The sequence below is a fragment of the Ochotona princeps genome, chromosome 26, assembly GCF_030435755.1.
Source record: "Ochotona princeps isolate mOchPri1 chromosome 26, mOchPri1.hap1, whole genome shotgun sequence".
NCBI classification, from domain to species: domain Eukaryota; kingdom Metazoa; phylum Chordata; class Mammalia; order Lagomorpha; family Ochotonidae; genus Ochotona; species Ochotona princeps.
In genome coordinates this window covers 19,737,686-19,751,570 of record NC_080857.1, presented here as the reverse complement: position 1 = coordinate 19,751,570, position 13,885 = coordinate 19,737,686, and the positions used below count along the sequence as shown (strand labels likewise).

At 52.8% G+C, this 13,885-nt stretch overlaps 1 protein-coding gene across 6 annotated transcripts in view; it reads right to left on the bottom strand.

Moving 5' to 3' along the window:
• Window positions 1-2,045: 2,045 nt before the first annotated feature.
• ZFYVE1 (zinc finger FYVE-type containing 1) overlaps window positions 2,046-13,885 on the bottom strand; it is a 42,159-nt gene continuing 30,319 nt past the window's right edge. Inside the window, exons 4-13 of one of the 6 annotated variants that reach the window (XR_009244252.1) lie at window positions 10,498-10,604; window positions 8,843-8,951; window positions 8,309-8,406; window positions 8,101-8,218; window positions 6,315-6,485; window positions 5,456-5,636; window positions 4,160-4,273; window positions 3,234-3,356; window positions 2,647-2,942; window positions 2,432-2,539 (exon numbers count right to left, since the gene is read on the bottom strand). Coding sequence is in view for 4 of the 6 variants with exons in the window: in XM_058655194.1 (XP_058511177.1) it covers window positions 2,307-2,539; window positions 3,234-3,356; window positions 4,160-4,273; window positions 5,456-5,636; window positions 6,315-6,485; window positions 8,101-8,218; window positions 8,309-8,406; window positions 8,843-8,951; window positions 10,498-10,604 (1,254 nt within the window). In the remaining 2 variants the exon portion in view is untranslated. Of the gene's footprint in view, window positions 2,540-2,646; window positions 3,012-3,061; window positions 3,094-3,233; window positions 3,357-4,159; window positions 4,274-5,455; window positions 5,637-6,314; window positions 6,486-8,100; window positions 8,219-8,308; window positions 8,407-8,842; window positions 8,952-10,497; window positions 10,605-13,885 lie in introns of those variants that run through there. The other 5 variants (XR_009244251.1, XM_058655194.1, XM_058655195.1 and 2 more) reach the window with 5 other exon arrangements.

Below are 13,885 nucleotides of genomic sequence, written 5' to 3'. Positions count from 1 at the left end.
CTGGAGTGGAGCATCCCAACAACTGTACTGCAGTTCCTGCACCCCAGGAGGCAGCAGGAGATGGCCCCAGTAGTTAGGTCCCAGCCACCTGCATGGGAGACCCAGACTGAATTCCCAGTGTCGGCCTGGCTCAGCCTTGGCTGCTGGAGAAGTAAAACAGGTGGGAGATGTCTGCATGCCTCCATCTCATTTTTGGAAGTTGATTTGTTCAGTGCTTCTCTAGGCACAATCATCTAGAAACCCTGAGCCAGGTGAGGTACACAACATATACGGTTAGACAGCTGCCGGTGAGTCCACAGTGCCTGCTCAGAGCATGGCTGTGACAGGACATGCACGCAGCAGCAGCTATGACCACTACTCTCCAAATTCCCTACCCAGCAATCTTCCCGATAGCCATGGTTCTGGGCACACATAGCAGGCCAACGAGGGGCAAGCTCACTCTGAGCTGTTGGGCACGAAACCTGAAGAAGCTCCTGGCTCTGACCTGTCACAAGCCTCAGTGAACCAGCACACAGACTGCCTTTCAATTCAACACCTCTTAAAAGTCAAATTCCCTCTAGAAAAACCAATTCCAGGGCCCGGCACGGTGGTCCAGCGGCTGAAGTCCTCACCTTGAATGCGCCAGGATCCCATACGGACGCCAGTTATAATCTTAGAGGCCTGCTCCCCATCCAGCTCCCTGCTTGTAGCCTGGGAAAGCAGTTGAGGAAGGCTGAAAACCATGGGACCCTGTGCCCACATGGGAGACCCAGATGAGCTCTGGGCTCCTGACTCCTGGCTTCGGATCAGCACAGCACTGGCCATAACGGTCACTTGGAGAGTGAATCATCGGATGGAAGATCTTCCTCTCTGTCTCTCCTCCTCTGTGTATCTGACTTTGCAATAAAAATAAATCTTAAAAAAAAAAAATTCTAGTTTTCATGAGGGCAATAAATGAAGAGTTCAAAATATCACCACTCTAATTATAATAGAACTTCAAAAATTCATGGAAATGCAATTTAATAAAGTCTACACCTGTCGACAGTAGACATTTTCATGACATATTTGAATTACCTCTACATGGACTGCAGCAAAATAAACAACTGGATTCCACTGTTCATGGACTCAAGCCCCCCTCATACACGCCCCTCACCTGGCCTATGCTCCGACAGCTCCAGCTTACTTCCTGACCATCAGCTGCAGGCAGGCCAAGAAGGGAGAAAAGCAGGACATGCAAATGGCTTACTGATGGAGTCAGAGGAATGAGTCAGCAGGACTAGAATTGGCAGGAAGTTCATTTATAATGGAGAACCTTACAACACAGTTCTAGGGTAGGGTCAGTCCTTGGGCCGTAGGAGGTGGCAAGGAGTAGGTGTGCAAAGGACCAGCACCCTGGGCTCCACCACAAGCGCACACAGATACCACCCTGAGGCTCGCCTCACCCATCAGTTCCATGTTGCTGTCACAGGATTTCAGCACAACAGTCTTTGAAATCACGGCAGCTCAGGGTGCCCAAGCTCAAAGTGAAAGCCAAAGTTCATCTGACTTCACTTGCAAGGAAGAGAGGGTATGTTCTTGAAGGAGGCTGAATGCAGGACATATGCTGCAAAACAACTAACAGTCCATTCTGTTTACCTGGAAGGCTTCACACAGTCACCCCTCCAATAGCCAAAGGGATGCTGTCTCTGGGAACGAACGTTTAAGACACTTGAAACTATGCAGTGGAAACTGTAGTGCAGCGCTCAGAAGCTGAGAGGGCCCAGAGCAGGTGTGGAAGGGCACAGCCTCACGGGGAAGCCGAGCAGAGAAGGAAGCGGCAGGGGGCAGACGATGCTGCTGGGGCAGGCCCATGCCTTCAAGGGAGGGCAGGCTCGTGCCTTCAAGGGAGGGCAGACCCGTGCCTGCTGCCTTCTCGGAGCTGACTCACCACACGCTGAACTGGGCTTCTTCCCTTTGTGAAATGAAGTAGCACTGACCTTACCTCACTGGGCAGCTCAGAAGCAGGGAGGGAGAAGCCTCTTTCCCCTACACAGAGCACAGCACAAAGATGTAGAGGGAACAAGCAAGATGTTGATCTCTTTTAGTATTTGTGACTTAAATGTATGCAGATTCTGGTTCATTCCCTTTGCTGCTCGATCCCCTGCCAGGAAGGGCTGCTGCCTTCCTGCCTGCTGCCAGGCTCACTCCCAACTGACAGCAAGTGGCCCAGGACAAGCAGAGGTGAGGACACAGCCAGGTGAGTGGCAGGAGGGCCTAGCTCAATAGGACTTGCACTTCTAACCCTGAGAACCTAAGGAATTGTGAAGGACTCGGAAAGGGAGCTGGGGTTAGAGGTCACCGGGCTTTTTATTGCAGTTGAAGCAGACCCGGACAGGATGGTCCCAGCCACGCGAGGGGACAGCCCGGCGGTCGTGGGAGCAATCATCACAGAAGCCCTGCCCGCAGGCCCGGCAGTGGTGCTTGGACAGCTTGATGCTGAACTCCTTCCGGCAGTTGTGGCAGTGCAGGATCTCATGGTCGGGCACCCAGTACGCCGGCCGAGCCGCATCTTTCACCAGCCCTGTGCCAAGGAATGGAGTGCCACAGTCAGGACAGACCGACCCTGGCAGGCCAGAGCCATCCTCAGATACCTCCTGGCATATCTCAACTGCACACACCATAATTTACGGGACTGCCGCCTCCCAAACCCATCAGGATCCCAAAGGCGGAGGCACTGGCAGTGATGTTGATGGCTTCCTTAGCTCCCCAGGTGAGCCTAATCACGCAGCTGCCTTAGGGACCACAGCAGGGGGAGCAGGGTGTGCCTCTCGGAGTGAAGACATGGTCATGATACCACATGGGATGCCTGCATCCCACCCTGCAGTGCCTGGTTCAACACCTGGCTCTGTTCTCGACTCAAGCAGCTTCCTGCTGATGCATTCCCTGGGGAAGGGGCAGTGGTGATGGTTCGAGTAACTGGGTTCCTGCCATCCATGTGAGAGACTAGGTTTGAGTCCCCAGCTCTTGGTTTCATCCCTTGGCCCTTCTGAGCTCTGAGGGAGGAAAGCAGCAGATGGGAGCACACACACTCTCTCTTTCTCTTGGTCTCTGCCCGCATTTATCTCTTGAGAACCCCTGGGGGAATCACCAGGAAGTCAATACTCCAGCATCAGATCACCCAAACCCCAGTCCCACCGAGTCCACACTCGCCAGCGCCCACAAGAAGAAGAGAAGATACCTAACCCCTTGGGGCTTACTTGTCTTCACTCACTCACCTCTGACATCTGCTACGAGCTTCATAAGAAGTAACGGGTTTGACACACTAGCTGGGGAGCTCATGGTGAGTAGGGCTGACAGCCATCTGTGCCAAGGGGAGCCCTTGCCTCCTTGAGAGAGCCCTGAGGGCAGACGCAACCTGAGCTTCAAGCCTGGGCAAATCCACCTGTTCCTACACCCTTGAGCCAAAAACTCCGCTACTCCCTCCTTGAGCCACACTGATTATGTCTCATCCAAGCCATTCTGGAACCCACCACTCCTCCCCTGCCAGGAATCTCTGGACACTCCCAGGACCTGGCCACCCCTTCCTGACCCATCCATGCCCTAGTCTGTTTCCCCTTTTCTCCCTCTTGCCATCATAGCCACCCACACACACTCCTACCTGGAGCAGAATGGCAACCTTAAGTCCCAAATTGGTAAGAGCTCGGCTAGGGAGCTGCGTCACACACAGACACGGCCCTGACATCCCTGCCATCTCAGACATCTTGCTGCCCTATGACTGGCACCAACCAAAGGACAAATGCCAGTGTCTAAGCCCGGGTCTCAAGGGACAGGCAGTTTCCACATCCTGTCCCAGGTGACATTAGCTCTTGGACTCTGAGCCACCATTTAGTCCAGCCATCCCTGGGAGGAGAACCAGAGAGGAGAGTATGAAGGACAGGGCTCCTGCCGACCCCAGCTTAGCAAATGTCCTGCTGGGGTCAGCTGCCATCCTGAATCACAAAGGGGAGCTCCAGGCACTGCCACCTCCCTGACTCCCAGAGCCACAGGTTGTCACTGTCAGCCTTCGCAGTGGGAGGGAGCGTGTGTACACGGGATGAGCAGGAGCCCATGCACATGAAAATGTTTTTTTGATTTCTTGCTGCCCAAAAGCCGCCCCCGCCCCCTCCACACAGCACAGCCCAAGCAGTGGTGCCAGGCCTACCTAGTGGTATGTCCATGGCTGTCACCACGGCTCCCAAGGTGTTCTGCACAGCTTCACCCACCTTCCGGGCTATCAGTGTTCCGCCTTCATCGTCTACCTGCATCTCTGAAACATCTGCAGACAAGGAAAAAGGGCAAACTGTGGCCTCCATGTCATTTCACAAACAGCAAGCTCGGGAAGCCACCTCGGGACACTCCTGGGGGCTTTTCTGAGGGCACCATAGTCCAAGTGTCTAGGATGCAGACCAGGTCAGCCAAGACCATGAAACTGGATAACATGTGTTACCTTGTACCTGCAACTCTTGCAAGCTTTAAAGTAAACAAAAAAATGGCCCAGTGCAGTGGCCTAGCAGCTAAAGTCCTCAGCTTGAATGCGCCAGGATCCCATACGGGCGCCGGTTCTAATCCCAGCAGCTCCACTTCCTATCCAGCTCCCTGCTTGGGGCCTGGGAAAGCAGTCGAGGATGGCCCAATGCCTTGGGACCCTGTGCCCATGTGGGAGACCTGGAGGAAGTTCCTGGCTCCTGGCTCCAGATCGGCACAGCACCAGCCATTGTGTTCACTTGGGGAGTGAATCACTGGATGGAAGATATTCCTCTCTCTCCTCCTCTCTGTATATTTGACTTTGTAGTAAAAATAAATCTCAAGGGCCTGGCGGCGTGGCCTAGCGGCTAAAGTCCTTGCCTTGAAAGCCCCGGGATCCCATATGGGCGCCGGTTCTAATCCCAGTTGCTCCACTTCCCATCCAGCTCCCTGCTTGTGGCCTGGGAAAGCAGTTGAGGACGGCCCAATGCATTGGGACACTGCACCCGCGTGGGAGACCCGGAAGAGGTTCCTGGTTCCCGGCATCGGATCAGTGTGCACCGGCCCATTGCGGCTCACTTGGGGAGTGAATCATCGGACGGAAGATCTTCCTCTCTGTCTCTCCTCCTCTCTGTATATCTGGCTGTAATAAAATGAATAAAATCTTTAAATAAATAAATAAATAAAATAAAATAAAAATAAATCTTAAAAAAAAAAAGTAAACCAGACAAGATCTGTAAGCATGATCTACCATGTTTTTCAGGGAGAAAACAGGCCAAGCCATGTCTCACAAACACTGCAATGTATTTCCTTCCCAGAGAGCAAAAGCACCTGTAGGACCCTAAGCAAACAACTTACGGGACAGCTGACCTAGCCACAGGGAGCAGTGGCCATGAGCTAGCTCTGGAGTTATTTCCTGTGGGAGTCCAGTTCCCAACCCCCAGGGCCAAACAGGGCCGTTCTCCCTAGCACCCGGTGCCAGGCCCCACGTTACCTAACTGCACGTTCCTGGCTTCGTAGCAGTTGTCACACACTCGCACAGGTGCAGGGCCCCAGCCTCGCTCGGGCACTGGCCGCGTCTTGGAGGAACAGCTGTCGCAGAAGCCCTCCCCGCAGGCCCGGCAGTGGTGCTTAGTGTCATTGTCTTTAAAGGACGTTGCACACTTGTTGCAGCTCTGCATGAAACAAGAAAGAGGCGGGTGTCATGGGCTTCTGCTTGGCTAAGAACGTCACCAGCCTCTGGAGCTCACAGGGAGCCATAAACTCCACTGCCAAGAGTTGCTCTAGCGGAAAGGAAGCATGGTGAGGAGCCAGGTTCCTGCCCAAGGTAGGCCAAGGCAAGGCAGCACTAGAGGTTTCTGTCCGGAGCCAAGAGTGACCCCACATGACCTGCAAAGGCCCCTTCTCCTCACGCCACCCCTGACTTGGAAGATAGGACTTCTGATTTCTCAGCAGTAGGAACTGGACCTTGCAGACACCGACACTCAAACCCACTACCACAAAGAAAATGCTTGCCAGTGGATGGACACTTAGCCTAGTGGGTAGGGCCACCTCCCACATCCGAGTTTCCCTGGCTTCCATCCTGGCTCCACTCCTGACTACAGCTTTCTGTTCATGGGGAATTGGAGAAGCGGTGGTGACAAAGGAGCCTGTCACCCACGTGGGAGACCTAGATTTCATCCCCAGCTCCTGGCTTCACCTGGTACAGCCCCACAGGCATTTGGGAAATAAACTACAGGATCAACGCCAACTTCCTGTGCCCCATCCCAGAACAGGCTCCACACAGGGCCAAAAGCACAGGCCATGCAGGCTGTGCTAGGGATACGACACAGGGGACAACTGTCCCACCGTACCAAGATCTGGGAGTTGGGCCTCCAGTAGGCAGGTGCAATCTGGTCGGTGAGCCAGGAGGTCACAGCCTTGGTGGGCCCGAGGCTCAGCTCGGAAACAGACTGCGCCATGAAGTTCATGCCGTCCAGTAGGCGCTGGGCTGCGTTGTTGTTGTCCTTAAGGAACCCATCAGTCTGAAATGAGAAACAGTGCCCATTATGCCCAGTAGAGACATTTGAGGTGGCAGAGAGTGGTATGGCGAGTTGCACATGCCCTGGAACCAGTCCACCCCTCACAACTTGGCAGGCAGGAGTGGGGCCCAGCAGCCAGCAGCCAAGCAAGTTTATATACAACCAGAAAGCACTGACGCACTCCCTGCAACATAACCACACCCAGGCCTGCAGCCACTGCCTCTGCCCGTGACCCAGGACCTGACACCTCCTCCAGGAGGCCTCCCTCTCCCATTGCAGGCTCTCTGTCCCTGTAGTACCTTATGTCCCCTAGAACCCAACTTCTATGTGCAAGTGCAGTGAATATGGACTCATTCAGCTCCCCATTTGGATATCAGCGATCTGAGAACTACCTATCCTGTTCATTCTTCTATTCTGGGAAAGCATGAACTTTAATTTGGGACACATACAATCTTGACAGAACCAGAGAAAACAATCCTAAAATTCATACGGCACCAGCAATAAACAAGGGGAAAAAAGTCTAAAATTCATTTCAGACACAAAACACTGAGCGATGCATGTTCAAATGAAGGAAAGAGCCTGCCAGCAAAAATGGCGGGGCCTGTGCTCGGTCCCCAAGGGCCAGGAGGGATACAGCCAGACAGGCAACCGTGGCATCCCAGGCTCGCTGAAATACACAGGATGCTCCCGATAGCACAGCCTCTCAGTTAGCGACCACTTTAAATCCTTGGGAAGGAAGGCCTGGACAGCAACACCTAGGAGCCTGGCTCTAGGCAGAAACTCACAGGACAAGACCAAGACACAGAGGGCCTGAAAATGGGCAGGACACAGAGGCAGTGAATCCTGAGTCTGGGGGTGGCTGCAGGAGCCAGGAGGGTCCCGCAGGGCAACTGCTAAGCATGGGAGGAGTTTTGGGGGGCAGCAAGCAAGGGGAGCATCCAGCAAGATGAGTCTCTCCAGGAGATACCCTTCTTTCGTTTGGGGGGGGAAGGTGTGGGTGGTTGTGCTTTGTGCACCATTCAAGTAACACCACTGCTGAAAACACATTTGTATTTCTAAAATCTTTAATTTAAAAAGGGGGGGGGGGCAAGCTGGAGCACTACATGAGTCGATCATATAATCATGACAAACAGCAGAAATGCCCCCAAATCAGGGAACAGTGCATCACGGTGCATCAAACTACATAGCAATGGTCAAATGACCACACACACTGGCACCAAGGAATACTACAAAAAATGGAAACAATGAGGAAATACAATGAAATGAAATATAAGTGTCTGAAAAGAAAGCATACAAATGGCACGTGAAAGACAATTTATGAAGATGTCCACAATAGGAGACTAAATGAGAGCATGGAAAAAGTCCTACTCGCTAAAGGACTAGACACTACAGATCTCTTGTTTCTTTTCTTGAAAGCTGTACTTCTGCTATGTGTGCAAGAATACAAGTAATTAAACAAGGACAGCTCTTAGCTCATGCCTCCCTATTACAAGTAATTAAACAAGGACAGCTCTTAGCTCATGCCTCCCTATACCACCCACATCCTGAAACCCCTGGATAACCTCAATTCTAAACAAGATCTGCTTTTCCACGTGAATAACGGAAACACACTCCTTACTCCTGGCCACACGTGCACGATCTCGGTCCGCACCACTGTGTCCACAGGATCCTGGTTCCCAAACCAGTACTGCCGGCTACGATAGACCACGCCACAGTTAGGACATTCGATCACATACCTACGAAAGAACAGATGGACACGGTGAGGCAGCCAGGGGCGTGGCAAGCACACACACTCAATGACCCCGGGTGAGGCTGCAGCAACTCACCCAGACCAGGCGTACTTGGCGAGACCCATCCAGGGCGAGTCAGTGGAGGCAGACGTCTTGGGCACCACGCTGACTTCCTTGCCTCTCTCATAGCAGGCCTGTAATGTGGACACTCTGCAGCTCACCCTATACACACCAGACCCATGGCCGCCTTGCCTCCCTGCTCAGCCCCAGGTGGGCCTGATGTTAACCCCTCAAGAACCAACTGGGTGTGCACTGGGACACCCAGCCTCTTTCTCACACACCTGTCCCACCCAGCAACAATGCAGCCAAACCACCTCCCTGCTCTATTTGAGAATGAATGCTCAATGGGCATGACCTGACAAGGTAAATACAATTCAGAAAAAACAGCTCAAAAAAGTAGATGGGGGGAGGGGGCCCACCACGTAGAGTGAGTACTTTAGCATGGGGTCAGAAGTGGAGAAACCGTTGCGAGTCAATCTAGCATCCAGCACTTTGGGACACAGTCAGGTCAACGACCACCAGTTGGCCCAAAAGGACTGTGCATGCAGCAAGCTGGCCTGCCAGACTCACCTTGCAGGTGTAAACTCGGTTGTCGTACTGGTGGGAGTATCTGCAGCGGCTCTTGGCTTCGTGAGGCACTCCTTCCTTCCCATGGTTCATGCTGTTCTTACATCCAACCCTGAGTGAAGTCCAAAAACGTGGTGAGGCCTTACAGGGCCAACAAAGCTTCCACAGGGGCTCCAACTCTTGGCCGGGCGCAGGTCTTGGTTACTAACAGGGCTCTGGGAGCGGGAGCAGGTTGCATGGCTCATGTCAGCCAGGCTACTGTGCTAGGCCTGCACCTGTGGCACCCAGAGGTGGCAGAAGCATTACCCAAGACAGAGGAAAGCAGTGGGAGGGATCTCTATTTGACCCCAGGCAGGAAGGCAAGATACAGAAGACATCAACTTGACCACCAGACACCCGAAAGATTTGACCATCTTGTGTTGGCATCTCCAAACTCCACACAGGACAAAATGAAAAATGCAACGGAACAGGCTGCCCAGGGGCAAAACAAAAATCAGCCCCCAGGACATGGCAGCACCACCCTGGGAGGCTCAGATGGAACAAGAAAAACAGTGAGCTCAGCCAGCGTGACAACACGGAGGCAGACACCAGGACTTTGGGGTCTCCCTGGGATAAAACGAGGGTTTCTGGAAACCCTGGGTAGGTTCAGTTAGGACGGGAAAGTGACAATTCCATAGTGCATAAACCCCTCCCATTGGGCTCGCAAGGCCCAGCATAAAGGAAGGGACATCTCGCTAGCATCATGTCCCCCTTTGCAAGCTCCTGGCATAAGTCACACAATCTAGGAGCCACGCCTTCACACCGTCTCAGCAGTCACTATCCTGCTGCTGGCCTTGAAGGCCATGGGGTCCAACAGACCAGTCACCATCATCGTCAACAACTCAAACTAATCCAGGGATCCCCAAAGCACAGTCCTGGCCAACAAGATCAGCTTCATCTGAGAAGCCACAGGCCCCGCTTCCGACCTGCTGGACCAGAAACATTCAGGGGAGGCTCTAACAGCCTCTTGCAACATGCCCTTCGGGTTTTCCTAACACAGGGAAAACTGAGGCATCACTGGCCTCACTGTGCATCATACAGTGGGGTCCACAGCGTTGCCATCCCCCAGAGCTGGAGTCAGGCCTCATTCAGCCCTAGCTCTGGATATTTTCCTAAGACCTCCAGGCAATGCTCCTGTTTGCTCAAACAGAAGACTCAGCAGCCCAAATCCAAACCTTTAGATTGACCCGAATATAACAATCAGATGCTGAGCCTTTTAAATGCCCCAGGGCTGGGCTGCAAGCCCCATCACCTGCCTGGAGGTGGCCTCGGTCATTTGGGAGCTCCCTGTGGTAGATAAGTGCTCTTGCTGCAGCAAAAATCCCCTGGGACTAGGTCCACCACTGTGCCTGACCCGCAGCGTGGTGCTTAGGAGGCAGCTGAGAGCAGGATACCCAACTCGAAGCCTGGGTGAGAGGCACAGAAGGTCACCCAGGACTTGTGGCACAAAAGTGGCCTGGCTCAGGAGGCAGTCTGGCTCAGACTACACTAGGTCAGAGCCCAGGGCCACGTGTCCTGGAAGCCCTTGTGACCTCCAACAGCAGCCCCCAGCCATTGTGGCTCCCACAGGAACAGCAGATGCGTTACCTCCGGCCTCACCCCCAGCCACACACACTCACCCACAGCTGAGGCACAGGGAAGAGCAGGTGAAGTACTCATCGGGAAAGAAGGAGCTGTGTGCCATCTGGTCATCGGGGATCTCTCCACTAAAGCGGTCGCTCAGGGCCTGTGAGGGAAGGCGACAGTGAGGCCCCTGACCCAGAGCCATGGGCTGTGCAACCCCCGAAGCAGCCTCTCTGAACTCCTCACCACTGAATGCTTTCCTAAAATGCCACAGCAAAGAGGGAACCTGGTAACTGGGGTTCCTCAACCTTGACCTTCAATACCAAACTTGGTCCAATCCACAGGAAACCTCAGAAGGAACCGGCCCACTTCCCAATAGATCAAGAGTGAGCCAAGCACTCACTCTCGCCTCGCCGCCCTAGAAGTCATCAACACGTGCCACAGCTCAGGGGGCAACCACTGTGGCACAGGCGCTAAAGGCTCCTGTCTGTCCCAGCCCAGCCCCAACCATTACAGCCGTTTGGGAAGTGAATGAACAAATGCAAGACTGAGCTCTGTCTCCCTGTAACTCTGCTTTTGAAATGAATAAATAAAACCTAAAAAAAGAGAAACAGACCAGCCGCACACCTCCTCTCTGGTCAGCTGGGCCCAAAGAGTGGAGACCTACTCCCTTACGGAAGGGGAGTGCCCAGGGGAAAGCTGGGCATTTCCAGGATTCCGCCCCAGTCCTCACCCCAGGCACTGAGTTTACTAGGCCGGAGAACTGTCTCAACAGAGGAAAAAATGTCCACAGCCAAAAAACAAGGCAGAATTATCAACGCTGCTATGCTCGGAGCCGGCAAAGGGCGAAGATCGGGGCCAAACAGGACACAGCATCTGCACGGCTTCCCTGTCGGGCCTGTGAGCACAAACTACCCTGCAGGGCCAGCATTCCTCAGGTCACAGAGAAACAAGAAACCAGGCAATGCTGCTTGCACCAAGGGGATGGCACCTCTCTACTGGGTGGTCAGACCCTGATTATTCAGAGGCAGGGAAGGGACAGCAGCCTTGAACTAGAGATGAGATGTTACTTCCTTTAAAAAAAACCATTTAGTAAGAAAAAAAAAATTATTTAGGTCCAGGCACGATGGTCTAGCGGCTAAAGTCCTCGCCATGAACGCCCCGGGATCCCATAATGGCACCGTTTCTAATCCCGGCAGCCCTGCTTCCCATCCAGCTCCCTGCTTGTGGCCTGGGAAAGCAGTCAAGGACAGCCCAAAGCCTTGGGACCCTGCATCCACGTAGCAGACCTGGAAGAGTTCCTTGCTCCTGGCTTGGGATCAGCACAACATAGGCCACTGGGGAGTGAATCATTGGATGAAAGATCTTTCTCTCTGTCTCTCCTCCTCTCTGTATATCTGACTTTCCAACCAAAAAAAAAAAAAAAAAAAAAAAAAATCATTTAAACCTAGTGCAATAGCCAAATGGATAAATCCTCGCCTTGCTTGCACCGGGATCCTGTATGAGCACTGGTTCATATCCCTTGGCTCCACTTCCCATCCAACTACCTGCTTGTGGGCTGAGAAAGCAATAGAGGACAGCTGAAAGCCTTGGGACCCTGCAATCAGGTGGGAGATCAGGAACAAGCTCCTGGCTCCTGGCTTCGAGTCAGCTTAGCTCAAGTCATTATGGCCATCTGGGGGGTGAACCAGCAGTAACGAATCAGACCTGAAGAAGCTTCGGCACGCAAGGGAACACATCAGGAACTGAGACCAACGCTGAAATCCCTGAGGCCCACAGGAAGGACACACTGTCCTCCTCCTCCCAGAACCTGGTGCTCCCTGTCCGGTACAGACACAGCCTCCACCTGGCCCAGCCTTTGCCAGTTCCAATTTCCCACACCTCACATCATTACATGGTTTCTTGGGCTCACTTCCTCCCAAGGTCCACAAAGGGCCTCTGCTCGGAGTGCTAGGGCAAGCTTCTGGAAAAGGTTGCTGGGAGACCAAATGATCTAGAACCTCAGTTGCCTTGGCAACAGGGTCACCGTCTTCTATTGTACCGGCAAGGTGAGCCCCAGACACCAGGGCCTGCGGGCAACTCCTGACTCAAAATACTCTTGGATAATCAATGGCGCTACCCATCCTTCCTGAAGTGATAGAATAGTAAGTGAATTTCTACACCTCCAGATCAAATCTAAAGAATACAATACACAAACCCTCTACAGATTCAGCTTGAGAATGGTTCACTAGGGCCCAGTGCGGAAACCTAGTTGCTAAAGTCTTCACTTTGAATACATCGGGATCCCATATGGGCGCCGGTTCTAATCCCACAGCTCCACTTCCCATCCAGCTCCCTGCTTGTAGCCTGGGAAAACAGTCGAGGACAGCTCAAAGCCTTGAGACCCTGCACCCACATGGGAGACCTGCAGGGAGCCCTTGGCTCCTGACTTTGGATCGGCTTAGCTCTGGCCATTGTGGTAACTTGGGGACTAAGCCAGTGGATGTAAATCTGCCTTTCCAATTAAAATGGTTCCCTAATTATTCAGAAGTGCAAACACACATAACCATAATGAGCCCAAGATCGAGATTCCCATCACCCAATGGGAAAGCCCCTATTCCCTTATGATCCCTGTATCTCTGTCCATTTAAACAGGTTTGCCTGCTCAGGGAGACAATGCTGTGTAGGTATCTGGGCTATGCATCCTGCGGAAAGCAGTGAATGGCGGGAAATAAGCAAGCTAGCATAGAGACTAGGTCTGGAGTACAACATGGACCGCTGGAAGCAGGCTGACTGGGGGAACCATTCCAAAGCATCATGGCCAAGCCACTAGGACAGAAAGAGGCTACAGATTTCTCAATCTCGCTCCCTCTCTGCTCTCTTCCTCCCTCCAGACCCCTCAATCCTCAATTACATTTCAAACCACACTTCCTGTTCAATAATGAAACATACAGAGTAATGTTTGGACGCCCCCAATGCAGCAGGACTACACCGGCCAGGTGGAATCTCATAAATAAGATACAGCATTTAATGTTGTAAAGCTATGCTAATGGGCTGGGCATTTGGCACAGAGCTTACACTGCCACTCGGGATGTCCCAAGTGCCTGGGCTGAGCCGCAGACAGCTCCGCTTCTGACTGCATTTTCCGGCTAATGCACCCCTTAGGGGGCGATGCTGGCAGCTGCACGACTGCCCTGGATGTCGAAGGCACTGGGAGAACTTATCAACGTGGAAGATCTTTATCAGTCTCTGTCCACCTTTTAAAAAATGAAAATAAGTACATATGTATGCACATACATATGCACACATACATATATTTAAAACAACAGACATGTATAACATAACAGCAAAAAGATAACCAAGACACATGGCTGTCTTGTGAAGGACTATACTACTGCAACAATATGGGGAAAATCAGTCGGGGGATGGAATTCGGGGTGGGAGGGAAATCCCAGGCTCCACAGA